Source organism: Pongo pygmaeus, chromosome 1 (assembly GCF_028885625.2).
Source record: "Pongo pygmaeus isolate AG05252 chromosome 1, NHGRI_mPonPyg2-v2.0_pri, whole genome shotgun sequence".
Taxonomy (NCBI): domain Eukaryota; kingdom Metazoa; phylum Chordata; class Mammalia; order Primates; family Hominidae; genus Pongo; species Pongo pygmaeus.
The window spans coordinates 146,202,284-146,229,651 of NC_072373.2; the positions used below are offsets into that span (position 1 = coordinate 146,202,284).

Genomic DNA, 27,368 nt, shown 5'->3' on the forward strand with positions numbered 1-27,368 from the left:
TCCCTACTCCCTACTCCCATCCCTGAGGCAGAGTTATTGACTCCTTCTACATGTTACCTTGCCTTATATGCCTTTAGTGTACCTATCACACTGTTTAATATTAGTAGCCTATCTATATATTCCTTGGGAGCAGAGATGATACTAATTTATCTTACTATCCCCAGTACCTAGCACAGAATGTGTACTCTAAAAAAAATGTTTTTGATGTACTAATGTGTAAATTAGTACATATTAGGGCAAGGTTGTTTTTTTTTTTCACTGATGTATCCATAGTCCAGAATACTGTCTAACACTTAATAGGTACTCAGTAGACATTTGTTGAATGAATGAATCAATGAATAAGTAAATGAAGGAATGGAGAAAATTTAAATCTTCGTGGCAAATATCAGTAGCCCAGAGAAAGAAAATATATACAAGTTTGAATAGAAATTATTTTTCCTATTATGTCCAATTTACAGAATGATCAAGTCTCGGCCTCTGGATTATACCTTTGTTCCTCGAACATGGATCTTTCCTGCCGAATATACTCAATTCCAAAATTATGTGAAAGAATTGAAGAAAAAACGGAAGCAGAAAACTTTTATAGTGAAACCAGCTAATGGTGCAATGGGTCATGGGTAGGTTTGCTTTTATTTGGAATATATAAAAATAAAAAAAATTTGGGAGTGGGGAGAATAAATGTGCGTAATTACTCATGGGTGAGTACCAATATGAAAAAATAACGAAATAGGTTTCTAACTATTGTATTTTTGGAACCAAATATTTAATTATCTCTGTTCTTTTAAACTCTCCCACAGGCTTCAGTAATTCAATTAAAAATTTAATCAACAGGTTGTGAGGCTTTAAAAGGAGATAACAAAATATAAGGGGAAAAAGCTATTTTCTGTTTTTTTCTAAAACATAAAACTCACATTTATAATAATTTCAATAGGCTTGGAGAGTAAAATCAGTTGCTACAGTAGAGCTAAAACTGACTGGAGAAAGAAATGAAAAGAGAGTTATTCTTTTCATAGCTAGAAATCTTGAAGGAAAATACATATCTTCTTTGCCTTTAAATAAGTTTTTTCTTTATGTAGCCATGGTAATTGGATTAAAAATGAGTAGAACACATTTTTAAACTGAAGTTCCAAGAACTAGACATGTTAACTGAGAATAGAATGTGTAAGTAATACTGCACTGCCAATCATATAAAAGAATAGCATGTACAATTATACACAGTACATAATACTTAATAATGAAAATAAGTGACTGTTACTGGTTTATGTATTTACTATAAAAAAAAGAATGTGCAAGTAATATTCTTGTTTCCTTTTGCTTACTTATGTTAGTTTTCTGCAATGTACTTTTTCAAAGAAAACGTGGCTGAGGCTGCTTTTAATAAAATACACTTGGCCAGGCATGGTGGCTCATGCCTGTAATCCCAGCACTTTGGGAGGCTGAGGCGGGCGGATCACAAGGACAGGAGATCTAGACCATCCTGGCTAACACGGTGAAACCCTGTCTCTACTAAAAATACAAAAAATTAGCCGGGCATGGTGGCGGGCGCCTGCAGTCCCAGCTACTCAGGAGGCTGAGGCAGGAGAATGGTGTGAACCTGGGAGGCGGAGCTTGCGGTGAGCCAAGATCCAACCACTGCACTCCAGCCTGGGCGACAGTGCGAGACTCTGTCAAAAAAAAAAAAAAAAAATACACGAGTCATTTTAATTTAAAAATGCTATAGGAAAAAAGACATTTGGAAATATAGCTACCAGGTAAATTATTGTTCAAAATTTTTCTTTTGACTTTTAATCATAACTTAATAATCCAATCATACATTATTTGCAAATGTGGTTTGGTAATTTTAAACTAATAGTATTAGTGGGAATTTTATACCAATTGCTTAATGCTGAGTTGGCTGTCTCTGTGTTAGCATTAAAGGAATGTTTCTGGTGGTAAATAATTGATTTTCACATTTTTCTCAATTTTAATGTTAAAAATTTAATATTAAAATATCTATATTTATATACTTATATTTGATATTAAAACATACATAATCTTTTAATTTATTTTGATGGCAATATAAACAAATAGCTGGAAAAGCAGATAACTGAAAGGGCATTATGTGTTCTCAGGGTTTATGTCATGTAATGCAGTAGTACCTAGGTAAAGAACACCTCTCTCATCTATTGAATTGTAACTGTTTCCTTGCTAATCTGTCTGTTATTTTGTCCATTATTGAAAGTGGACTATTGAAGAACCCAACTGTTATTGTTGAAGTATTTCTCCCTTCAATTCTACCAGTGTTTGCTTCATGTGTTTTGGAGCTCTGTTATTAGGCACATAAATGTTTCCAATTGTTATATATTTTTGAGGCATTGACTTTTAAAAAATCATTGTATAATATGATTCTTTATCTCTTGTAACAATTTTGCCACTCCAGGTTGCTGTTTTATTGCAATATCTTTTCCATCCTTTTATTTTGAATCTATTTGAGTCTTTGACTTTAAAGGGTGTCTCTTGTAGAAAGCATATTGGTGGACCATGTTTTTTAAAAATTCATTCTGCCGAGCTCTACCTTTTATTGGAGAGTTAATCTATTTACATTTAATGTAATTACTGAAAAAGAAATATTTACTTAGGCCATTTTGCCACTTATGTGTCTTGTAGCTTTTGTTCCTCAATTTCTCTATATTGTCCTCTTTTGTGTTAAATAGATATTTTCTTCTGTACCATTTTAATTCCCTTGTCATTTCTTTTACTGTATATTGTTGAGTTTTAAAAAATGATTGCCCTGGAATTACCATTAGTGTCTTAATTTATAACAATCCAGTCTATATTACTACCAACTTAGTTTCAGTAGTGTATAAAAACTTTGTTCCTACATAGATTTACTCCCTTTATGTTGTTATTGTCACAAATTATATCTCTGCACCTGCTGTGTCCGTCAGTATAGATTTGTAACTATTGTTTTATGCAGTTGTCTTTCAATTCATTAGGAAAAATGCGGAGTTAAAAACCGAAACTACAGTAAGAGAGACTTTTTTGTTTTTTAAGACAGAGTCTCGCTCTGTCACTCAGTCACCCAGGCTGGAGTGCAGTGGCATGATCTTGGCTCACTGCAACCTCTGCCTCCCAGGTTCAAGCGATTCTCCTTCCCCAGCCTCCCGAGCAGCTGGGATTACAGGCATACGCCACCATGCCTGGCTAATTTTTGTAGTTTTAGTAGAGATGGGGTTTTCTCCATGTTGGCCAGGCTGATCTCGAACTCCTGACTTCAGGTGATCTACACATGTTGGCCTCCCAAAGTGCTGGGATTACAGGTGTAAGCCACTGTGCCTCGCCAGAACTTTTATATTTACCTGAGTAGTCACCTTTCTGGTGTTCTTTGACAATTTGATTATAATGTATATAATGTATCTTGATATGGATCTCTTTGAGTTTATCCTACTTGGAGGTAATTGAGCTTCTTGGATGTGTAGATTAATGTTTTTTATCAAATTGGGAAGTTTTCTGCCAATATTTCTTCAAATATTCTTTGGATTTTTTTCTTTGTCTTCTCTCCTTCTGAGACTCCTGTTATGTGTGTGTTGCTGTACTTGATGGTATTTCACAGATTTTGTAGGCTCTGTTCATTTTTCTTCTTTTTTCTTTCTGTTCCTCAGACTAGATAATGTCAGTTGGCTTATCCTCAAGTTTTCTGATTCTCTTTATGCCTTGTCAAGTATACTGTTTATCTCCTTTAGTGAATTTTTTTAATCTCAGTTATTATACTTCTCAACTCCAAAATTTCTGTTTGGTTCCTTTATTTTTCCCCAATTTTCTATCACTATTGATATTCCTTATTTAGTGAGACACTGTTCTCATAGTTTCTTTCAGTTCTTTGTACATGGTTTCTGTTAGCTCTTTGAACAAATTTTAAATAGTTGATTATCCAGTAAACCCAATGTCTGGGCTTCCTTGCAACTGTTTCTATTAATTGATAGTTTCCCTGTATATGGGCCATACTTTCTTTTTCCTTTGCATGCCTCATAATATTTTGTTGAAATCTGAACATTTTGAGTATTGTACTATAGCAATTCTAGAAATCAAACTCTCCCCCTCTACACAATTTGTTGTTGCAGCTCATTGTAGTAGTTGTAGTCTGTGTTCTGTGCTGTGTATGGCCACTGAAGTTCCTGTTCTGTTAGCTCAGTGGTCAGCTAATAATTGGACAGAGATTTCCTTAAACAGAACAAAACAAACAAGAAAAAAGCTCCCAATTTTTGTAGATGGCTTTGTGTGCATGATTGTTGGGACATGCCTTCAACATGCAAACAAATAATTTACAACTCTGCCTTAGCCTTAACTTCCTGCTTGTACAGAGTCTGATGGTTAGCCAGAGGGGACAGCTTAGGGCCTTCTCGGGTCTTTCTTGAGCATGCTTCTAACCTTGGGCATGTAACTGGTCGTCTAGATTCCCAAGAATATGTCAGAACTTTTCAAAGTTTCAAAGATTCTCATTGATCAACCCTTCCTCCCAGTCTTTTTAATTGGTCTATTGTCTGCCCAACTGTTGCCCTAAACAACCTAGACAGTAGTGACTAATACATTTGCCTTTAAATGTTTCCAACAATTATCTCTGAAAGTAGTTGCCTCAGCACTGGTAAAGTTCCAAGTTAGGCAAGCTAAAAGCAAGCCCTTTGAGGTCCTCCAGGAAGCCACCAGACAGGTCAAAACAACCAACCGTAAGAATAGCCCATTCTACCCGCTCCAGGACCAGTACTGGTATTGAAAACGAGGCTCTTCAAGGCTGCTGCTGAGCTGGGAGTGGATGACGGGACTAGATTAACTTAAAATGTTACAAAGCTCTTTGACACAGATCCAGCTGTTTTTTTCTTAGTTAAGTATTCCATTTGCTGCAAGCCTTTGCTTAGTTTCTGGGGTTACAAAAAGTTGATTCCTATGATTTCTTTTGCTCTTCATTGCTTTTGTGGAGGGACAGACTTTTGGAGTCCCTTACTCCACTATTTTCCATTTGAGTATATCTATAACTTTTTAAACATCTTGCTCTATGTCAAATCATTCATTTAATTTTTTTCTTTAAACATAGGATTTCTTTGATAAGAAATGGTGACAAACTTCCATCTCAGGATCATTTGATTGTTCAAGAATACATTGAAAAGCCTTTCCTAATGGAAGGTTACAAGTTTGACTTACGAATTTATATTCTGGTTACATCGTGTGATCCACTAAAAATATTTCTCTACCATGATGGACTTGTGCGAATGGGTACAGAGAAGTACATTCCACCTAATGAGTCCAATTTGGTAAGTGATACCAGACAGAGCTTATGTTTTCATTCATTTGTTCAACATATACTTTTTAAAGCATCCATTAGGCATATAGATTGTATGAATGAAAGTTCCTCCTCTCAGGTTTTTGTGGTCTGGAAGAATTGTGTGCATAAATAAGATTGCTTTTAACTTACAGGCAGCTTTGTGGACATTAGAAAATAAAGGTATCTGCTAATTGAAGGCTAATTGGGAAAAATTACCCTCTCTGGATGCTGTGAGCACAAGGCTGGATTTCAAAGCAAACATCTGTGTGCAGTGGCCCTATATAGAAATGACTATATTATAAATAATACTAACATGCAATGGAGAAGTACAGATTAAGTGTTTTGGAGCTGTGTTGGGACAGTTTGTGTTCAGCTTCTCATGGAGGAGGTGGCATTTGAGCAGGCTTTGTATGACATGTAGGGTGTGATCATGTTGAATGTGGGAGAAAGTATATGAAAAGGAAAAGGCAAAAGTTATCAGAAAGTAGTTATTAATTTCTGTTGCAATAAAAGAGAAGTAAGGCTGTCAACTTACATTGACCAATGTGAAGTTGAGACAAATGAGCAGTTTCAGTGTGCATTTTAAAGCCTATTAAATGGAGCTTTGTGTAGATATTTTTTCATTAAGACTTTTTTTGTGCAGCCATAACATATTTATAAAAGTTCTAGCTATAATTTATCATGAAAATAATTACTGTAATTTGTAGCTTATGAAAGTTAAATTATAATTTATTATGTGTACTTAAACTTTAGTTAACCTCTAAACCTATTTTTGGAATTACCTAACTATAGTTAAAATTACAATTAATTGTTTCCCAACTTGTCAAATACCTGGTTATTGTTTTCTCCTAATATTATCCACACAATTAACTCCATTAAGTGTGGTCATTTTTTCAACATTAAATAATGGCTGATCATAAATGGTACTATGTTCAATAAAATGAAAAATGTTGTAAACTTGGCAAAGGAAGAATAAGGAAACTGTCAAACTTTTCACAGGAAAAGAAGTTAAAAGAAAGAAACATTATTAAAGGTTATACGGTCTAGATAAAGCCAATCACCAAGTAATGTTTGAACTCTACTACATTCTGGGCACTGTGCTAATTTTGGAAAAACAATGACCAGACAGATACAGTGCTTGACTTCACAGAAGCAACAGTCTAGTGGGGAGGCAGAAAATAAAATAAGCAATTATAATATCTGATGGTAAGTGTGATGGTTTAAGAAACTGAGGGTGCTGTGGCAGTGCATAGCAGGGGCACATAACCCAGTTGGAGATAAAGGTTAGAGAGGGAGTGTTGTATAAATTGAAATCTGAATAATGAGGAGTTAGCCAGGTTCAGGCGTAGGGTAGTGTTGGATGGAGCTCCGGGCAAAAGAGTGGCTCAGAGGTAAGACAGAGTATGGCATGTCTGGAGAAAGCAGACAAGGTCAGTTTGGCTAAAGTATAGAATAAGAAGGAGTGGTTGTTCAGAGATGAGGATGGTGAGTCCTAGAAGCCAGGTCTCTTAAGGCTTTGTAGGCCTTGTCTAGGATTGTAGAATTTAACTTAAGATAAAAGGAAGTATCAAAAGGTTTTACATAAACGAAAGAAGGAATGTGAGATGGGGTCTGGTCTGGAATGTGAGATGGGGGTGGAGATGGATGGGAATGATTAGAGTAAGAGAGACAAGAAGTTACATATATTTTGAATAATATGTAAAGTTGTACTCTAGTCTGACCATATATGGAAGGAAAAAGGACTTAAATTGAAATAGTAGCAGTGGGTCTGGACCAAGAATAAGAGCATGGATTTGAGATATATTTAAGATAACATGGATAACATTGATATAATATGGTCACAGGCTGGATTTGTGGAATGAGAGCAAGGGAAAGGGAAATCAAGAATAAAATTCAGGTTTCTGACATCTGATGGATGGTGTATTACTCATTGTGATAAGGGAATACAGGAACTATTAAAGGTTTTGTGGAAAGCAGATGTATTCAGTTTAAAGGCCTATGTGACCTCCAAATGGATCTGTTCTGTAGGCATTTGGTTATACAGTATAAGTGTGAAGTTCAGAAGACATTTCTGAGCTACAAACATAATTTGAGACTTGTCAATACATAGATTATAATTTAAATAATTGGCATGGGTAAGAGTGGATTATATATATGTAAGGTGGGAGTGATCTTTTTATAGTATTGGAAAGAATAAGACTTGGAAGCTCTTTTAGATGATAAAGTGCTTTATTTTAATGTCCTATGTGTATATAATTAGCTTAAGTCCAGTGGGATTAATCTCAATGAGAGATTGAGAGAAAGGAAATGTGGCCTCTAGGTCTCATTTTGCTATGTGCTCTTGAATCACATAAGCTCCAGGCTTTGGTTTTTACATATATAGAAAAAGGATGTTCTCATACTTAAGTGTCAGTATCACTCATATATTTCTAGAAGTTCATGATTGAATTTCTAGGTTGAGATATGAAAATATTAAAAAGTGAAATACAGAAGTGTCTGTAAAGTGAGACCACGGTTATGTAAAAGATAAGTTTAGAAAAAAGGCTAGAAGAATTAAACCAAAGTGCTCTCATTGGTTGTTTCTGGATGGCAGCTTACTGCATATTTTTTCCTTCTTCCTATTACAAATTTTTAAAATAGTGAGCATGTATTTTATATTGAGCTGTATTATTTCTATAAGAATTAAATGTTCATAAACGACATATAAGGAGATTATAAGACAGAATTTCAAACATTGAAATATAATAAACATTTGTTTTTTGCTACCAATGTAGTGGTTGGCCAATCCTTGAAAAATTTTGTGTACACCAATTTATTATATCAAGCCTGCACGCTGAAAAACAGGGTGGGCTATGGTTATATTATTTTCACTCATTGCAGATTGCTATATGGTTCATAGCTGCTTTCACTTCTATTTCTTGCAAATGACTAACTGGCAGTGAACTGCTTAGATGTCTATTTTTGTCAAGGTAAATGTGAAGTTGTGAAATTTCCAATCCATTTACAAAGATACTGTTTAAGAAAAATGCAAAGTTCCCTTACTTAATTTTTCACTAGACTCTTAGTGTTTTTATTAATATTATTAATTTTAAGAAAGTCTTGCCAAGTAAAGACTTCCTTACGAAATTATTTTCCAAACCTCTTTTTTAAAAGTTAAAGAAAATTTGTATTTTGGAAACCAGGAAATGCTTCAGCTTGATTAATTTCCTTTTTCTTTAAATTAAGCACTTAAAATTAGGTAAGCATAAGATTTATGCTTTTTCTTTTAAGTATCGTTTGATTTAAAACTTTCCCTGTTTCATAAGGATAGAGACCGTTGTTTACTTTGTTGACTTTGTATCCACAGTGCCCAGCAGAGATTGCTGCAGATAGGTGTTCCTTAAATATTGTTTAATGAATGAAAAAAATAAATTCTTAATCAGTGGTAGGCACATGGATTAATAAACAACATGTACCTCAAATTGTAATTTCTGCCTTCTTGCTTCAAAGATTTCAATACCATAGGCCTAAGGAACTGCAGCAAAAATAAAATATGACATGAATATAGTTGGCTATTAACAAATCAAAATAATAATAATGTGAATGAAGTATATTTTAATTGTGATGTAACATTGCTATCTTAAGTAATCTTTAGGATTGTGAGGAGGGTAGGAATTAAAGATAGATTTTTATGAATGCTTGTGCTAGCTTGATAAAAAGCCATTAGATATATATTAATTGACAATTATGAGGAGTTTTAAATTTTGGGTTCTTTTTCAAGTTTATTTAAGGAAAATAGTATCAACAAATGTAAGATTATAAAGAGACAAAAACGTAGAGCTCCAGTATGGAGGACGATACGGTACTGGACACCTGCACAGTATTATGTGGTGCATTCTGTCTGCTGACTCTAAGTGCACTGTGGTACCGAGCTAAAGGGGCCTCTCAGTCAGTATGGGCGTGCAGAGGTTGTGTTTGGTAGTCCTGCCTCTCGGCTTATGTTACTTACTTGAGTTTTCATTTTGATTTTTCTTTGAAAAGCCATAGAATGCTCTCTCAGAAAATTCCTTTCCCAAAACAGATTTGAGTGAAAACTCTCAGAGCCAAAAACATTAAAAACAAACAAATTAACAAGAACAAACTCAGATCATTTTTCTTGCTTAGCAATATGTAGTTTCACATTTGAATTACTCTATATTCTTATTAATTTGATACTTTTTAATGGTAGATATATTTCGAATAATATGTAAAGTAACTCTGTAGATGATTACATTCTCAACCCTTTTAAGGGAAATGTGCCATTCCATTTAATTGGGATATTATCTAAATAATCATGAGATTGTTCATCTATGTAGTTTAAACTTTAAAACTTTCTTTAGTCTTTGAGTGTCTTTTTTTCCTCTGAAACTTCGCAGTTCTAGGATGTCATAGATGGTAACAACTTTGGTTCTTACTTGTTACAGACCCAGTTATACATGCATCTGACAAACTACTCCGTGAACAAGCATAATGAGCGTTTTGAACGGGATGAAACTGAGAACAAAGGCAGCAAACGTTCCATCAAATGGTTTACAGAATTCCTTCAAGCAAATCAACATGATGTTGCTAAGTTTTGGAGTGATATTTCAGTAAGATTATGCCATTCCACAATTATAACAGTCTTTCCTCAGCAATAATTTGAAGTATCGTCAGGCCATGAAAGTTCATTAAGAGTTGATTGAACTTGGTTCCCTATAATTGAGAGGACCAGAGAGAAAAAAATCAGATCATTACACAGCCACATACTGCTTAACAACAGCAATGCATTCTGAGAAATGCATCCTTGGGTGATTTTGTCATTGTGCAGACATCACAGATTGTACTTACACAAACCTAGAATAGGAATAGCCCACTATACACCTAGGCTATCATATAGCCTATATGTGGTATAGCCTGTGGCTCCTACTCTACAAACCTGTACAAAACATTACTGTACTAGGCCGGGCACGGTGGCTCACGCCTGTAATCCCACCACTTTGGAAGGCTGAGGCAGGCGGATCACTTGAGGTCAGGAGTTCGAGACCAGCCTGGCCAGCATGGTGAAACCCTGTCTCTATCAAAAATATAAAAAATTAGCTGGATGTGGTGGCGCACTCCTGTAATCCCAGCTAATCAGGGGGCTGAGGCAGGAGAATTGTTTGAACCCGGGAGGCGTAGGTTGCAGTGAGCCAAGATTGTGCCACTACACTCCAGCCTGGGTAACAGAGCAAGATCTGGTCTCAAAAAAAAAAAAAAAAAATTGCCGTACTGAATAGTGTAGGCGATTGTAATTGTATATCTAAACATAGAAAAGGTACACTAAAATACAGTATTATAATCTTATGTGACCCCTGTTGAATATGCTATGCATTGTACACCAAAATGCTGTTATGTGGCACATGACTCTATTTATCCTTTGTTTATTTTGTTTGTTGACATTTTTATCTTACTTTCTATATCACAGGCCATAAATCCAAAGGTCCTTAGGTGTCAGACAAGTAAGAAGGAGTGAAGTGGTCTCTGGATAGAAGAAACTAGGATGTTCTGGGAACTGTGATAATTTGAAAGTCAGGAGAGGTCTGAAGGAGGTAGCCACCACTCAGCACCAGCTTATTGGTGCCAGTAATATTTTAGGCCCAGTGGGGCTCATTCTTCTAATTTGTTGATAAATTATGTGTAAATGACATAAATGACATAAATGATTTTAAATGTTGGCAATGGACTCAAAAGTTTTAAAAATGTTGGGACTCTAACAAACAAAAATGTCATCTGGATTTGGTCAGATATCCACCAATTTGTTAACTTTCAGTTAGAACTTCCTGAGAGATGAAATGCATGTAAATGAGAAATTGGATCATAACAATGCTGCATTTATTTGTTTATGTAATTATTTTCTCAAGGCTAATTTTGTGGAAATTCCAAAAACCATTCTAATGACAGTTTACTATCATAGTGAGTCAGAAGCATCAAAATGGTAAAATTCATTAATTTTGGACCATAGTTCATTGATGGAAGATCATACTATCTTCCATCTGATGATAATTCAATGCCTTGGTCTGTTGCTCAGTGGGACCAAGAAAGTTTTATATACCCTCTGGCATTCTTTTTTTTCTGTACACATTTGTAACCCTCATTTGGATTTGGCTCTTTGGGGACATGTTTGTGAAAAGGTAGAACCTGTTGGGCTGCTTTGGTGAGGCATGTATAGAGAGAATCAGGGAGAATAATGAGGGTCATTAGCTTTACATGTATTGGTTTTAAGTGGCGTTTTTCCTACACAATTGAATTAAGAGAAGGTAAATAAGCAAGACTAATACTAATGAGAGGATATGGAAATTAACTTTCTGTTAGAACCTTAAGTATAATTTTTAGATATGACCCAAACATAGCCAATGTGGGCCTATTAAGCTCTGACACATTTCATGGTCTTGTCTATAGGTGGGTAAATTTTGCATCATTCTTGGCTATGTTAGTTAGAATGCATATTAATCATCTATAAACAATCAGTTAATAAATGTAGCTTTTTCAAGTACTTTTATTTTAATTATCTTGTCAGACACCTCTCTGCATTTATGTAATTATTTGAAAATTGGCTGTTTTTATTAAGAATTGGTATACTTTACATAGATAACTGTTTAAGGTGAATCAATGGGATAATATAAAAAGAGAATGACAGGAGGAGGTAGAGAAAGCAATTATGCAGTAAATTTTTATCTTGATGTCTTAGTTTACAAATTCCCTGAATTTAATTTATAACTTATTTTTAATAACCTCTTTTTGGGGGGCAATTTCTCTAAAAGGTAACTATCAATATATAAAAAGCAGCATTCATCAATACCTTCCGTGAAGAACAGAGCTGTGTTCTTTTGTTCTGGTCAGTAATAAAAATCAGTAGAAAATCAAGCCATGGAGATTAAAAATGAGTATAATCATTAAAAAAAACTATCCTTACTGCTTTTTGTATACCTAAGGTATAAATCTAAAAATCACATTTTAAAGCAGTGATAGTATGTTGTAAATTCTCAAAAACAGTAGTGGAATTTCATTTGTGTTTGTTTATATGACTCCTCGTTTTCACATCTACTGAAAACTTGCCTTTACAATCTAAAAACAGGTTATTTTCTACGTAGCAAAAACACAGATTTGTAATTCAGGGTCTGTTGATTAATAATCAGTCCCCACCCCCTCTCTCAGCCTGTACTGTTCCATACTCCATACACATACTTATCAAAGTTTTAACTTTTTCTGCTCTCAAGTGGTTTCAGTAATATTGGAGAAGATTTATATAAAGTGGCTTTTTGTCTTTTATTTTATATGCTATGGTGCTGTCATGAATTTGTTAACCTTGAACAAAATTTTTTGAAAACAGCCTCTCATGGGACATCTGATACTTATTCCCAAATATGAACTGGATTGTGGTTCTGGGTAACAGTGAGGTTAACTTCTGTCTTCCCTTTTATCACCCATATAATAAATATTGTTCCACCAGGTAGTGGAATATTTGAGTCTAACCTGATATATAAGGTGGAATTCTAGAGGAATGATAGAATAACAGTAACAATAATAGTACTCTGGGCTCTATGCTAAGAGTTTTACATGGAATCTCATTTTTTTCTTACATTAACCTTTTGCAGATTATATTTAGGAAAAATGAGACTCACAAAGTTTAAGCAACATGACTGAGGTTGCACAGCTAACAAGTTACAAAGCCAGGAAGAAACACAAGAGGCCTATTTTAGAGCCAGGTTCTTAACTGTCTTTTTCTATTGCCTATACCTGTAGAGAGGGAGTTAAAATGACAGTGTCTTCTGAGCAAAAATAAATGAGACAGCTTTTCTCCTACAGCTTATTCTGAAACTTCAGTAGAACAACTCTTTAAAAATTAGGGTTAATAACTCACCCTAGTAGTATTATGTGTTTTCTCTCAGAAAATATTGAAAGCCAATCTTTTAATTGGTGACACTCTTCTCAGATAAAACTTATACACTACAAAATCATCACTGAATAAAGAAACTCAACTCTCATAGATTTTGTCTTCCAGCCCTTTCAGCATTTATCTAAGTGGAGTTTCTATACTGGTGTTTGTGAAATAATTTACTCTCCTTGGAATTTTTCCTTCCTATCACCCTCATCTCTTCTGGATGGGGCTAGCATATGCTCCTACCTTACTTGTTTTTAACGTATAGAAACCACATTTATCAGCTTTGTTTTACTTGTTTACAAAGTAGTAGATTTACTTGGATATCTACTAAATGCCAGCTACTATTGTAGGCACTGGGAATGGTGTTATAAATAAGTCAGACTAGGACCCTGCTCTAATGTAAAAAGAAAAATATCAGCTGGTTATATGCTGTGTGTAGTGGTGCAGTAAGAAATGAAGGGTGGCTGCTTTTAACTTGAGGGTTAGGAAGGCCTCTCTGAATGTCTAAGAGCTAGACTTGGGAATATAGGGAAAGAGTATTCCACAAGAGGGAACAGCTAACGCAAAGGACTTAAGACAGGAAGAAGTGTCACTTACTTGAGGAACCCAAAGCAAGTGTGAGGAGTGCAGTGGACAGGGGTAAGAGTGAAGAATGAAGTCAGAGCAGTGGCAGGGGCTGGATGCCACAGAGCTTTGTAAGCTTGGCCAGGCTGCCAGTTTGTGGGCCCCGGTTATGTTTGCACATATGAAATGAGACACAAAGGCATTTTCACCTCTTTTATCACAATCTTATAGGAATTGGTGGTAAAGACCCTGATTGTAGCAGAACCTCATGTCCTGCATGCGTATCGAATGTGTAGACCTGGTCAACCTCCAGGAAGCGAAAGTGTCTGCTTTGAAGTCCTGGGATTTGATATTTTGTTGGATAGAAAACTAAAGCCATGGCTTCTGGAGGTAAGGCATTCTTTAAGAAAAAAAGAAGAGTTATCACTGTCCTTATGTATTAAAATAAATGCTTTAAAAATGTGTACTTAACACAGTTGTCCCATTAACTGTCCAGAATGAAGCCTGAATGGAATAAGTGGGAAGAAGAGGATAAAAATTCAGGGACTAGAACAGTTCTAAGAATGAATCACAGTGTTTGATATTACTTTTCCCAAATTAGCATCAAGTGAATTTCTAGGCCAGGTATTTGGGATTGAAGTGTGGAGGTGCTTTTACTGATTTGTTGCTTACTTGCTCTACTATTTTCTCAGCCTCCTGGCTTCTACCACATCATGAGTTCTGGATAGCGTCTCTCCTCTCTGTGGGTGCTTGGGCTTCAGGATCTTGCCTTCAGTGTGTCTCCCCTTCAAACTCTCCGAGAGGCTCCAATTGGTTCATTAATCAGGATTCAGTATCCGATACCCCAGGTGGTAAATTTCTCCTTTAAGGCCATGTTATATACCTGGGGCTTCCCTCAGGGAGACTGTCAACTGTATGCCTTCAGGTTTGCTGCCAGTCCCTGGTAGGGTGAGAGTTACCATTATTTTTCTTTGATGATAAAAGGTCATGTAACACATACAGAATAGTAAAAAGGAGAAAGTAAAAATTATCTCTGTTGACAATTTTTATATTTTTTCCTGCTAGTTATATTTATATTACCCAGAAGAAACCTTAGAAGTCACGTGGTCCAGAAGATCCCATCCAGCAGTTCCCTTTAAGCTCCTTGATCTGGGTTTACATACCTTCTTGTGGCCGCTTAAATATCATGTTCTGGAAACTTGATCAGGAACATATTGCTATAGAAGATGTAGTCAACCACTACCTTTCATTTTAAATCAAGTATCTCTCTTTTTGTTAGTGATTTATAAGTTAGAAGTTGTGTGTATAATATCAAGGTTTCCATAGGCAAATTGAATGAGTGGTGGGTGAGATGAAGATACTAAAAATACATTTCAAAGAAATGACACTTTTCTAATTTGAGGGCCAAAGACTGTGTGTGTGTGTGTGTGTGTGTGTGTGTGTGTGTGCCTGTGTGTGGTCACATCTGCTTTAAACAATAACACGTATTGTGTCTCCAAGGAAATGCAGTTCTCTCTGTTGGATGTTCATATTTTGCTCCAGCCTGGGTCTTAGAGATAAGATAAATGTGAGGAAGTTTTACTTATCCTTTGCTTCCTCTGTTCTTTGGATATGAAAACACTTGACTATGCACTATGGACCCTTCATCTTGCTAAGGCCTGAAGTTTTCTTTAGATTTCTTACTTTTTCTGCAGCAGTCCTTTCCTGTTCTTAGCTATATTGTCTTCTGCTCCTGTTACTTTTCTTTTGTCATTGATGGAGTGGGGAAAAAGTGAAGGCACATGCATAAGGAGGATAGTAGGAAATAATGACTTTATAGATATCTTAGTTACCTTTTTAGAAAAAACATTTGCTTCACTAGAGCTTTCCATTAGCTTGCTAAATCAGAATTGACTGAATGGTTGAATTCTGGATTTTAAAAGGTTCAAAATAACCATTGTTTGCATGAATGTTTCTTCATTCTTTACTCTTTCCTTCATTGTTTCTAGATTAATCAGAACCATTAAAACACTCCACAATAACCAAGAGCTGTGAATAATGAACATTTGTTATATTAAAACAGTTAAAAGAATCTTTAATCTTGTCTTGTGTTTTGCTCCCTGCTGATATTTTAGTGGGTCTAATATACATTGTTAAAAACCTTTTGGCGCCATCAAGTGGAATAAGGTAGAAGGTGCTTCTGGGTATGTAATAACTTTTAGTTAACCAGAATAATTTCAGGGACTGATTGCTAGTGGCAGAATTGCACAAATTTTCATAAGTAGAAAACATTTTTTTAGGAAAAACATGGAAATTGGGTGGAGTATGAAGATACCACCAACAGTTTAAGTACTCTTAAATTAAACAGGAACCTACTAAGTTATAGTCATTGTGTTAGGTGGTGGGGATACAAGAAGACAGAATACTTGCCCTGGTGTAGCCATTATTCAGATGTGCATTTTATGGTAATAGTTATAAGTACTAGTAGGTAAAAGGGAAATGACAGAAACAGTAGCATGATTAATATCTCTCTGTACCTGTGTGTATCGGAGAGTTAAAAAAAATCTTTACAGAAGAAACACCTGAGCAAAGTTTGTAGGGCTACATAAGGGTGGGGTAGGGGCTGGGGGCTGAGAGAGATAAAGTAGGGGTGGGGAAAGGCTGTGGCGCAGAGGGAACAGCACCAACTTAGGAGCGCAGAAACTATTATGGATACTTTAATTTGTGGAAAAAGTGATTGTTTGTTTTGATAAAACTTTTTAGGACAGTTGAAAATAGTGTTTACTAATTTAATATATTTTATAATAATTTTCATTTCTTAGTGCATTTACAAGCTGTTGAATTTTGAGACTTTAACATCTATGTTTTGTCTGTTTTAGAATTGGGGTAGGAAATGAGAACCAAATACATCATCTCATTATAGAGGAGAATTTTGGCTGGGTGGAACACTAATTTTTAGTTTCTTCTGTCAGCCATTTGTGGTTTTTGTTTTATTTTTTTTCTTTACCTTTCTCATAAAACTTAAAAAAAAAAAAAAACAAGAACGACCCTGAATGAAAACCTAAATTGAAAAAGGTTTCCTGCCTTTCCACATATTATTAATATCTTGTGTGGGTATACCTCTTCACAGACCAATTTATCTTATAGTAGAGGGAAAAATTTGAAATAGGTAAGGAGAGAGAGAGAGATTGAGATCTGAGATGGCTTTATACCAAGACCTCAGTACCATCCTGGAGGAGGGATATGCCTGGCACAATTCCACACTGAAATTTGGAATGGAAACTCTGAGGAATTCTACAAAGACAGATAACATTCCAATGTACCACTGACTCATCAGTTCTTTAATGTCTGGTTTATTTTATAACCATGTCACATATAGTGGCAACACTGTCATTAATTGTATTATAAACACCAGAAATTTGAATCAGTATGGTTAAAACTTTTCTCCCATAAAATGTATAACTTTACCCTTTCTTTGCACTTGTAAAGGGAAATGCTTAGAGCTTTCGTAATAGATTAATAAACTCCCTTTCTCAAATTGACCTATAATAAATGGATGTTATTGCCGTTTTCAAGCTATTTCCTTCTCCTTGAGACTATATCACAAATAAAGGAATGTGTCCATCACCTTCTAAATCAGAAATCAGCAAAGGAATCAAAATACAACATGGCATATCTCTATAAAAGGAGTACCATGCATCCATCAAAATGATGGCATGACGAAAGATTTTCATGATACATTATTAAGATAAAAGCTCAGAATGTAAAATAAAGTATGGTTAGTATAGACATGCATTTGGAAGGTAAAATGAATATTTTAAATATGTATACATTGAAAATATCTGGAATACTATCTACCAAACGGTTAACACACTAAGTGTTAAGTAGTGGGATTACAGGTAATCTTTTGTTATTTGTTTTCCTTCTTTTTACTTATTTTTCTGCGGTGAACCTGTGACACATTTCTAATTAAAGATGTTGTATTCCTGGGTAATGTCTTGATTATAATGTGATATTTCTTCAGGTACAAGTTGTGGAATGCATGCTTTCAATTGTTTTGTCTCTTGTGGTGACAGATGTGTATAACTGTGACTAGTAGCATATATAATTATGTTTGAGATAGCCTAAGGGATTAGTTGGTGGTCAAGAAGCTAAGCTGTTGTGTTGAACTCAGCAGTGTTCTAACCAACTGATTTAACTGATCAAGAAATTTTCTTAAACATCAGCTATTCCAGTTATATTTTTATAACAGTGACAATAGTAACAAGACTCAACAAAGACAAAAACAAACACTCCATCTCTTTTATTTTTCATCTTAATGAATTCTTGAAGATCTGAGGCAGTGAAAAGGGAGCACTGATAGTTTCCATATTTTAAATACATAGATGTATATAATTATTACTGTGTTGATATAATTATTACTGTGTTGGTAACATGAATATCACTATTTCCTTTTTGTTAGGCTAAATCATTTTTAACTTTCCTAAACTTAAAAAACCTAAATTGCATGGGGTAATGGAGAGAGTGGAATGGAGGGAGAGGCCAGCTTATACTGATAGTAAAGCTCCTGAACTAAGGCAGCCGTGGGAAGGAGATGGTGCTAATAGTCAATCCCTTGCAATTTGTTGACCTAGAGTGATGCCGAATGGAGATGTGGCAGTAACAACTGGGCCATCTACCATGTAAAGCTTTGAGGTTTAATGTAGAGTTGTTCTACTGGCTAGAGATCCCACATTGGATTAACAAATATGTATTGAATATTTATTCACCTTCCAATATTGTCTTCTTTGTAAATTTCAGATTAACCGAGCCCCAAGCTTTGGAACTGATCAGAAAATAGACTATGATGTAAAAAGGGGAGTGCTGCTAAATGCATTGAAGCTACTAAACATAAGGTAAGGTAAAATATTTTCTCTATCTTTTGGACATTTATCTCTACATTTGACATAGATTAATCATTTGTACATAAAATTGGCTTTTCAGAATAGTATTTTTTATTTTTATATTTTGTAATTTTCATTTCTTGATTCCATCCGTTTTGTATTTTTCATTTCTTGGTTCCATCCATTTTGTATTTTTCATTTCTTAGTTCCATCCATTTTGTATTTTTCATTTCTTGGTTCCATCCATTTTGTATTTTTCATTTCTTGGTTCCATCCATTTTGTATTTTTCATTTCTTGATTCCATCTATTCTTTAAACTCACATAGTTAAAAAAAAAATCTTTCCCCCCTACTCCTGTATACTGCTTTTCCTGCTTCCCAGGCAACAGTCTGTACCTGCAGTAAATGAGGTTAAATTTCAATGTAGGTATAATTATTTAATATAGAGTACAAGATTAAATTGGTAAATACTTTAAGAGACCCTCTAGATTATCTTCCTCATCTTATAAGAAGAAACTAAAGCACATAGAGTTCATTCAGGAAATTAAAAAAAAAAGTCTCAAACATGGATTTCCTAACTTTCTCTCCAGAGGTCTTCCCATTACATCATGCTCCCTATGTAAATAAAAAAGAGAGGCAGTTGTTTAGTGAGAGTTAACTTTTCCATTTAGAGAGGCAAGTAGAATTTGAGAAAAGACTTGGCTGTTAGGGGTGTAGGGCTGGTTGCAGTGTACATGATCATGGGATTCAAATATTTGAAATGCTGTTATGTGGGAAAAGCTTTTGGTTCATTAAAAAATGAATTTTTTAGATGTTTGACTGAAACACTTCCTGAAATAGTGAGTTACCTGTCATTAGAAGTGTTCCAACAGAGCTTAGAGTATTGAATTAAAGGGCCTCTGAGGTGATTTAAGCTCAGTGATTTTATGATTTCAATTTATTTAATTGTCATTCAAGAGTTCTAGCAGAGTTATGGTATGCTTCCAAGCAATTTTTAAATTTCAGATGTTTCCAAACAATATGCCTATACATGTTTTTTGCATGAAAGTTTACTATTATTATTTAAATAAGCCTTGTGTTTAGTTTTTTTGTTGTGTGTGCATGTCTTTTGACTTTGCCATTTGTGGTATCAATTCAGGACATTATCTGTGGGTGTTTTGGTGTTTTTAAAAGTAAGGTATGTATAGTTTAAGCAGTCAGAAATTTCTAGACCTAAAACTAAGGGAAAGTAGAAATTCATTTTCTTTATCTTTCTTAGTGTTGTTCCACAGAGAATTTAGCACAGTTCTTAACATTTAGAGCATATGTTAATGAGGCTTATGTTTCAGAAGTGCCTTCTTCCTCCAGCTGGGTGGAGAGCTCCATGGGTGCATGTGTTAGACTTGAGTTTCACTGGGCACATCACAGTAACTTAAGCAGGAACTAAGAACACTAGGAAAATTCTTGTCTATTTATTAAATAGAATTAATTTTCATATGGAGTGCTTTAATTTTGGACAGAACTAATTGTTCTGTGAATCCAGAAATCCCCTACTTAACATTAATTTTAATCAGACTATTGGGAATGATCTTCCTTTCATTATGTTATCTTTCTGCTCAAGAACCTAAATAGAGTTCTATTTACCAACATGTAGCCTAAGCTTCTAATATAACTTAACCTTAGCTGTTCTATCTTATTTCCTGTTTCTCTCCAACCCAAACTGTTCTAGTTAGGCTGATTGCCTCATTATTTTTCCCACATAGCTTGCCCATTCTCACTGATTATTTATTCTGTTCTCTACTCTGAATGCCTTTCCTTATTGCATGTGACTCAAATCCCATCTTTTATTATGAAGTCTTCCTTTTGACCAAAATGAATCTTTCCTTTCTTGGAGCTCTAGAAGGAATTTCTGTCTGCATAGTATATGGCTTATCACTTTGTTTACTCTCTTATCCTCTATGGTGTTTTACCTGGGCACAGCTGGTTTTTCTTTTCAATTAGATTTAAGCTCCTTGAAGTTGAAGAGTACATACTTTTACATGCTTCACAGTACTTAGTACAGTGCTTTGCTTACAGTATGACCTTCAGGTTCATTTTGTAAACATATGCTTTTAGTCTCAAGGAAATTCAGGAGAATATAAATTGTTCAGGATATTCCATCACAACTGCTGTGAAAACAGAATCTCACATGGAGGGCATCAGAATTGATCCTTTTTTTTACTTGGATGACAGAATGCAATTTGAGTACAGATTCAAATAATTTTTTTAAGACATTAGGCTTGGGGTCCTCAGAGACAAGAAAATATGAAAGAGGTTATATGTAGAACAAGTAAAAGTTTTTTTTTCTCTAATAAAAGGAAAATCCAATCATTCTGTGATGGTGTTACTGGGTTAATAAGAAGAATCTTTTTCCTCCATAAGTATTCTATTACAGTCATTAAAATAGAACCTAGAAAAGACATTCACAATCCCATGAGTCCTTGGGTCTGAAATACTTGTTAATTAGATTAAATTAAATTAAGTTAAATTGCCTGTCTGTCCCTTATTTACAACTAATTCATGGGCTACAGGCTTGCAGCATGAGCATTTAATGCTACCCTACCATTGAACATTTAGCCTCACTGGCCTTCTCTGACACTAGTCTCTGAGTTTACTTAACTTTGAGCATTCCTTAGTCTTCTCTTATGATTTCTCTTACACTCTGCTCCCTACCTGTCGTTTTCTCATTGTGTTCTTGCCTCAGCCCTCTTTTCTCCTGTGTCAGTCTTACTCCCTTTTGTGGCATCATTTTTGAGTCTGACATGTATGTAAGCAATATGGATTGGAGTGCCTCTCACTAACTTTGACCCACTCTGGAGCTCTAGTCCAGCATTTGCAGCTCTCTGCTGACCATGTACCCTGGATGCCCTGGTCCAATAGATACTCAATAAACATGTAGTGAGTGAGTGAGTGAGCAAGTAAATAAATAAATGAATGAATGGATAGTGTTCTGTTAACACTTAAATTCAATATTGCCAAAGTTGAATTATTTTCTCCTTCGATCATGTTCCTCCTTGGTTTATTATTTTTTTTCTCTGCTAACAATATCAAATACCTCCAACCCACAAGGGTTAAAACTAATCACTCATATGTATTTACTGGATTTTTTTTTTTTTTTTTTAAGACCGAGTCCCAAAAAAGGCTGGAGTGCAGTGGCGCGCTCTTGGTTCACTGCAACCTCCACCTCCCAGGTTCAAGCGATTCTCCTGTCTCAGCCTCCCGAGTAGCTGGGATTACAGGCGCCTGCCAGCACTCCCTGCTAATTTTTGTATTTTTAGTAGAGACGGGGATTCGCCATGTTGAGCAGGCTGGTCTTGAACTCCTGACCTCAGGTGATCCACCCGCCTTGGCCTCTCAAAGTGCTGAGATTACAGGTGTAAGCCATTGTGCCTGGCCTACTGGACATTTTTAAAGAGCCTATGATTTGCTAGAAGCTAGAGATACAAAAATGAATAAAATTTCCTCACCTTAAGTAGCTCAATTGTTAAAAGGGAAATATATATGCTCATAGATAAGTACAATACAATGGTAATTATCCAGTTTGCTTTGCTAAAGTTAATGGCAAAACGATTCACATGAAAGTCCAGGCTAGAAAGCTGGGAGTTATACTTTATTATGAATCGACTGAATCCTGTCAAATTTCTGACTATCACTTTATTTCTCCATCTCCTCTCCAAGGTTGAAAACTTCTTATCTTTCTCCTGGGCTATTTTATTGGTTTCCTTCCTGCTTCCAGCACTAACCTCCATCCCATTTTGCATCTTCCATTCTGTCGTTCTGCAAATCATTCAACAACCATTTATTCCGAGTCCAGTACCACTGCAATAGGTACTGGGAATTCAGTGCCTCCTACGATTCCTAGGCTTCTGGGTTGGGTGACTTGTCTGATGATGTGCCATTCATTGGGATGAAGATTATAGGTGAGAAAGAGGCTTAGAAAAGTAATGGGGGAAGATAGAAAGAAAAAGAAAGATGATTCAGTTTTAAACATGCTAATTTTGGGATGCTTTGAGACAATGTTAACTGGAAAATTTGATATACAGGGCCCCAGGAGATAGAGATCTATTTGATTGATATTCATATATAGATTGCCCTTGAATCTAATGGATGAGATCACACAGTTGGACTGTATGTTTTGAGAAGAAGGGCAGGGACAGAACCCTGAGGGATGCCAGTATCAGAAGAGAGATTTATAAGCTCTGATGTTCTGATCAGATTGTTTCCACATTGTCAGATAAAGTTTAAACTCCTTAGAATTATGTACAAGGCACTTTTTGATCTTTATATTATATACAAGGCACTTTTTGAGCTGGCCCTTACATCTCTTTCCAACCTGATCATTTCTTGTTCTTTTTCCTTTGCCTTGGAAATGACTTTTCTAAGAACTCTTTTGTGGTACAGTTTCAAATTTCTGTAGCTTTGCACTTGTTCTCATTTAATATTTGTTCACCTTTGTCTTTTTGGTGAATGCCAACTGATTTTTTTTAAATTGTGGTAAAATACACTTAACATAATATTTACCATTTTAACCATTTTTAAGTGTGTAATTCAGTGACATCAAGTACTTCACATTGTTGTGCAACTATTACCACCATCCATCTCCGGAAGTCTTCTAATCCTGCAAAAGTGAAACTATGTACCCATTAAACACTAATTCTTCATTCCTCCCTCTCCCCAGTCCCTGGAAACCATCACTATATTTTATGTCTCTATGAATTTGAGTGTCCTACTCTCGGTATCTCATAAGAGTGGAATCATGTATTTGTCCCTTTGTTACTGGCTTAAAGTAACTGGGATAATGTTTTCAAGTTCTTCAATGTTGCATCATGTGTCAGAATTTCCTCCTTTTTAAGGCCGAATAACATTCTGTTGTATGTATATGAATACCACATATTTTGTTGGCACATTCATAAAACCTAGCTCAAGCCTGATAGCTCAAGCCTGACATTCTATTTGAAGCCTTTGCTGAGGCAAAATGGTTTACTAACTCCTTTGTGCTATCATCATACTTCCCCCCACATTTCAAATAGTACTCATTATACCCTGTGTTTTTGTTTATATGCCATTGCTCCCACTTCCTTTATTTGGTCAGCTCCTTGAGGGTAATGGCCCTGTCTGGTTCTTTTTGTATCCCCAGGGCCATATCTGGAATTAACAAACAGTGAGTACTAAATAAAATTTGGGTTGGAAGACAATGGTATGGGGAGGGCATTCCATTCAACTACTTGCAGAAAGATGAGGAAGTGAGACAAAGCAAAACAAGCTCATAGAACTTCTAGTGGTTCCACATTCCTGGAGTATACAGCACGTGAAGCAAGTGATCAGAGAAATCCCTTGGATGGAATTATAGGGTAATAAGTAGTGGAAAAGACTCAAGAAACTGGTAAACTAAATTGCTTAGGTCAGTATATGGATACAGTTGAATGGAAAATGCTAATTAAAATGCTAAATGAATGGTGATCTTTTTGGTCTTTGGTTAAATTTTTATTCTGGCCTGTGGTGTTAAGTACTGAGAGTCATTAGTGCTGATTTATGCCTGTGAATATTCATAGAAATGCAAATAGTTTTTAGAATGACAATATTCCTAAGGGCCAGAAAGTGGGAACGTTCCTTTATACAAAAAAATGTCTCAGGGTAGTTGGATTTTCTTTGTTTCTTAATGTGTCTGAAGGAACTTCTGTGTGCTTATTTTTGTTATTCTTCTTTGTGTGTGTTCAAACTGTTTGTGTATAAGTATCCTTGTCTATGAGTGTTTTGTTTGCTGTAGATATTCATATAGATCTGTGTTTATTTCTTTCATAGAATACTCATCATATCATCTCATCTTTCTTTATTTTCACTTCCTCTTAGTTTTTCATTCCCTTTTTTTGCTTCCTCTATTTTTTTCTCTTGTGGATTGTTTAGTCTTTGTTCCTCTCTATTCCTCTTTTCATTTCTATTTCCTTTTCCTGTCTTCTTTTTCTTTTAAACTGAATGCTATATGGAAATGATCATTCTAGATAAAATGGACAAATTTTATCCATTTTAAATGGATATATGATAATATATTCATTGATATATGATAGAATGATAAAATGATTGCTCTAGATATAATAAAATGAAAAAAAAAATCAAAAGTTAAAGAGTTACCTAAACCATGGCATTTCCTTTACCCTTAATTAGGGAAACTCAGAGCCAAATTTGTATTCATCACTGAAAATGCCAGTGGACTCACTAAAATCAGAAGTCTTGGTGTCATCACAAGTTCATCTCTCTTTCTTATTCTTCATATTGAATTAGTCACCAGAGCATATCCATTCTTCCTCCAAAATATTACTCTAAACTTACCCTTTTTCTCTAATCCCTTTGTTGCTCCCCTGTTCCAAGCCCTCATACTTTATATTTGTTAATGAAATAGCATCTCATCTTAACTTCTTGCTTCTTTTCTCATCTACTTCTAAGCCACTGTATATACTGCCAAGAGCATAATCTTTAACATTTACAAATATAATTATGCCCTCTTTTAAAAAATTTATGTCCTCCTTCATTGTGTAAAGTTAAATTTGAGGCTCAATAACCTAGTATTCAAGTCCATGTGAGAAGCTGAGTTTCTTGCATTCACCCAGAGCTCCAGTAATCCTGAATGACTTGCAGTTTTCTGGATGTGTTTATTTATTTTCTCAAATTATTCCTTTTATCTGACCACCTGTTGACCTCTTGCCACTCAAGCCTGAATGTTGTTATGAAAGAGAATGGATCAGTTTCCTAACATTCCTGCAAGGTCAAGTTGTGATGGTACATACCTGAGGCAAAAGAACTCTCTTTATTGTTTAGGGCCTTGGACTCATATTCTTAATGCAATCTCATGATGAATTAAATGAGGCAATATGTAAACGTAAGCACTTCTCTTACCTCTGTACTAGAAGCTAGCCAAATGGCCTTCTTGTCTCCTTTCCTTTGGTTTACACTCTTATCTGGGCCCTACCAGCCTAATGACAATAGAAGCATGGAAATGTAAGCTTAAGGATAGAACTTTCTGTTTTGTTTTTGTTTTTTGTTTTTGTTTGTTTGTTTGTTTGTTTGTTTCCCCTAAAGGTGGGGGCAGAATTGGCCTTGCTTTTCCTTTTTTCTTGGAGTACACCCTGTTCCTGCTAGGTCTTTCAATGATGGTATGGTAGAGTTTAAGTTGGAGGGGTTGGAGAGAAAAATCCTCAGGCTTGTGTTATTTCACCAGCTACGTGGCAGGGAAGAGAGAGAAAGTGGTTTAGAGGCAAATAATCCCAAAACAGGACTTTTCCTTAAAAATCAGAGAGTTATAAGTAAATTTTCATAATTGAGTAAAAAATGGGAAGGACTATGCAGATGTTTCCAAATAAATGATGATTGTTAGGCTGAGATTTCGGTCAGAAATGAAAATGTATTAAAGAGTGGTCAGTATAAATGGAAATGGGTTGAAGAAGGAGAAGAGAACCATTACATATTAAGTACCTATTAATGTTACCACAAATTAATCTTATAAGAACTCAAGGAGGAAACAGTATTGCTGACATTTTAGACGGGGAAACTATATCCAAACTAGGCAGGTAAGTGACCAGCCCAAGATTCTATAGTGGTAAATTGTTGGGGCAAAATGTGAAACTAGGTGTCTCTGATCCTCTAAAACATGCACTGTTTCCATTTTGTCTCTGTATCTTCAGAATTTCTGTTTACCATATCTATTGCCAGAGTGCTATATTTGAGGTATGGTTAGATGAATATAATGTAAGTGAATATATAAGTTTAATAAACATTGATTCTGAGCTTCACTGTGTCTCCTGTTCTGCAAATTCTCCTCACAGGGTTAAGATCAGAACTTGTTCGAGTTCTAGAATATGGTCTTATGTTTTATATTTTAGGACCAGTGACAAAAGGAGAAACTTGGCCAAACAAAAAGCTGAGGCTCAAAGGAGGCTCTATGGTCAAAATTCAATTAAAAGGCTCTTACCAGGCTCCTCAGACTGGGAACAGCAGAGACACCAGTTGGAGAGGCGGAAAGAAGAGTTGGTATGAAAGTTTTAAGAAAGTACCCACAATTTAAATTGCATAATTCACTTGTCGGATTTTATTTGTAAAGTTTTTCTCATTTCCAGAAAGAGAGACTCGCTCAAGTACGAAAGCAGATCTCACGAGAAGAACATGAAAATCGACATATGGGGAATTATAGGTAACTGTGCTGCTATTTTTGTATAGATTGAAAAAATGAAGTATCAAAGCAATGATTCTTCATGTTTTAATCTTGTGTGCTTATTTTAAGCATTTTTCTTTCATTCCAAGCAAGTGCTTTTTGCTTACTGTCTTTCAGAAAGAAAGGTAGTCAGCAAGGAGACGGTTCAGCCTTGATAGCGCTCCTGCTAGCCAGCCTCTGGGTGGTTGTAGGAGGTCTTTTTAACCCGCCGTTATCCTGTGACTGTATTTAGTTATAATGTGGTCTTTTAAAAAAAGTCAGAATTCAGGTCTCTTGGTATTCTTCCTGCCAATCCATGGTGGTTACTGTACTTTTTCAGGAACTAGGCAAATAATGAAAATGTTTGAAGGAGTTAGGTATGAGACAGTGGAGAGGGATGTGGGCTGTGTTAAACTGGAACCCTTCCACAATATCACCCTTGACAGATTCAAACCCCCCCACCCCACCCAGCTCATTGTGTTCTTGGAAAGATTGCCCACTTTCCAACTTTTGACATTGCCTGAGCAGG

At 35.5% G+C, this 27,368-nt stretch overlaps 1 protein-coding gene across 7 annotated transcripts in view; it reads left to right on the plus strand.

Annotated features, from left to right (window-relative positions):
• TTLL7 (tubulin tyrosine ligase like 7) overlaps nucleotides 1–27,368 on the plus strand; it is a 139,981-nt gene that overhangs the window by 59,146 nt on the left and 53,467 nt on the right. For all 7 annotated transcript variants that reach the window (XR_010124176.1, XM_054486901.2, XM_063653645.1 and 4 more), the window contains 7 exons: nucleotides 459–617; nucleotides 5,069–5,285; nucleotides 9,739–9,903; nucleotides 14,010–14,168; nucleotides 18,558–18,652; nucleotides 26,532–26,679; nucleotides 26,766–26,839. Coding sequence is in view for 6 of the 7 variants with exons in the window: in XM_054486901.2 (XP_054342876.1) it covers nucleotides 459–617; nucleotides 5,069–5,285; nucleotides 9,739–9,903; nucleotides 14,010–14,168; nucleotides 18,558–18,652; nucleotides 26,532–26,679; nucleotides 26,766–26,839 (1,017 nt within the window). In the remaining variant the exon portion in view is untranslated. The remainder of the gene's footprint in view (nucleotides 1–458; nucleotides 618–5,068; nucleotides 5,286–9,738; nucleotides 9,904–14,009; nucleotides 14,169–18,557; nucleotides 18,653–26,531; nucleotides 26,680–26,765; nucleotides 26,840–27,368) is intronic.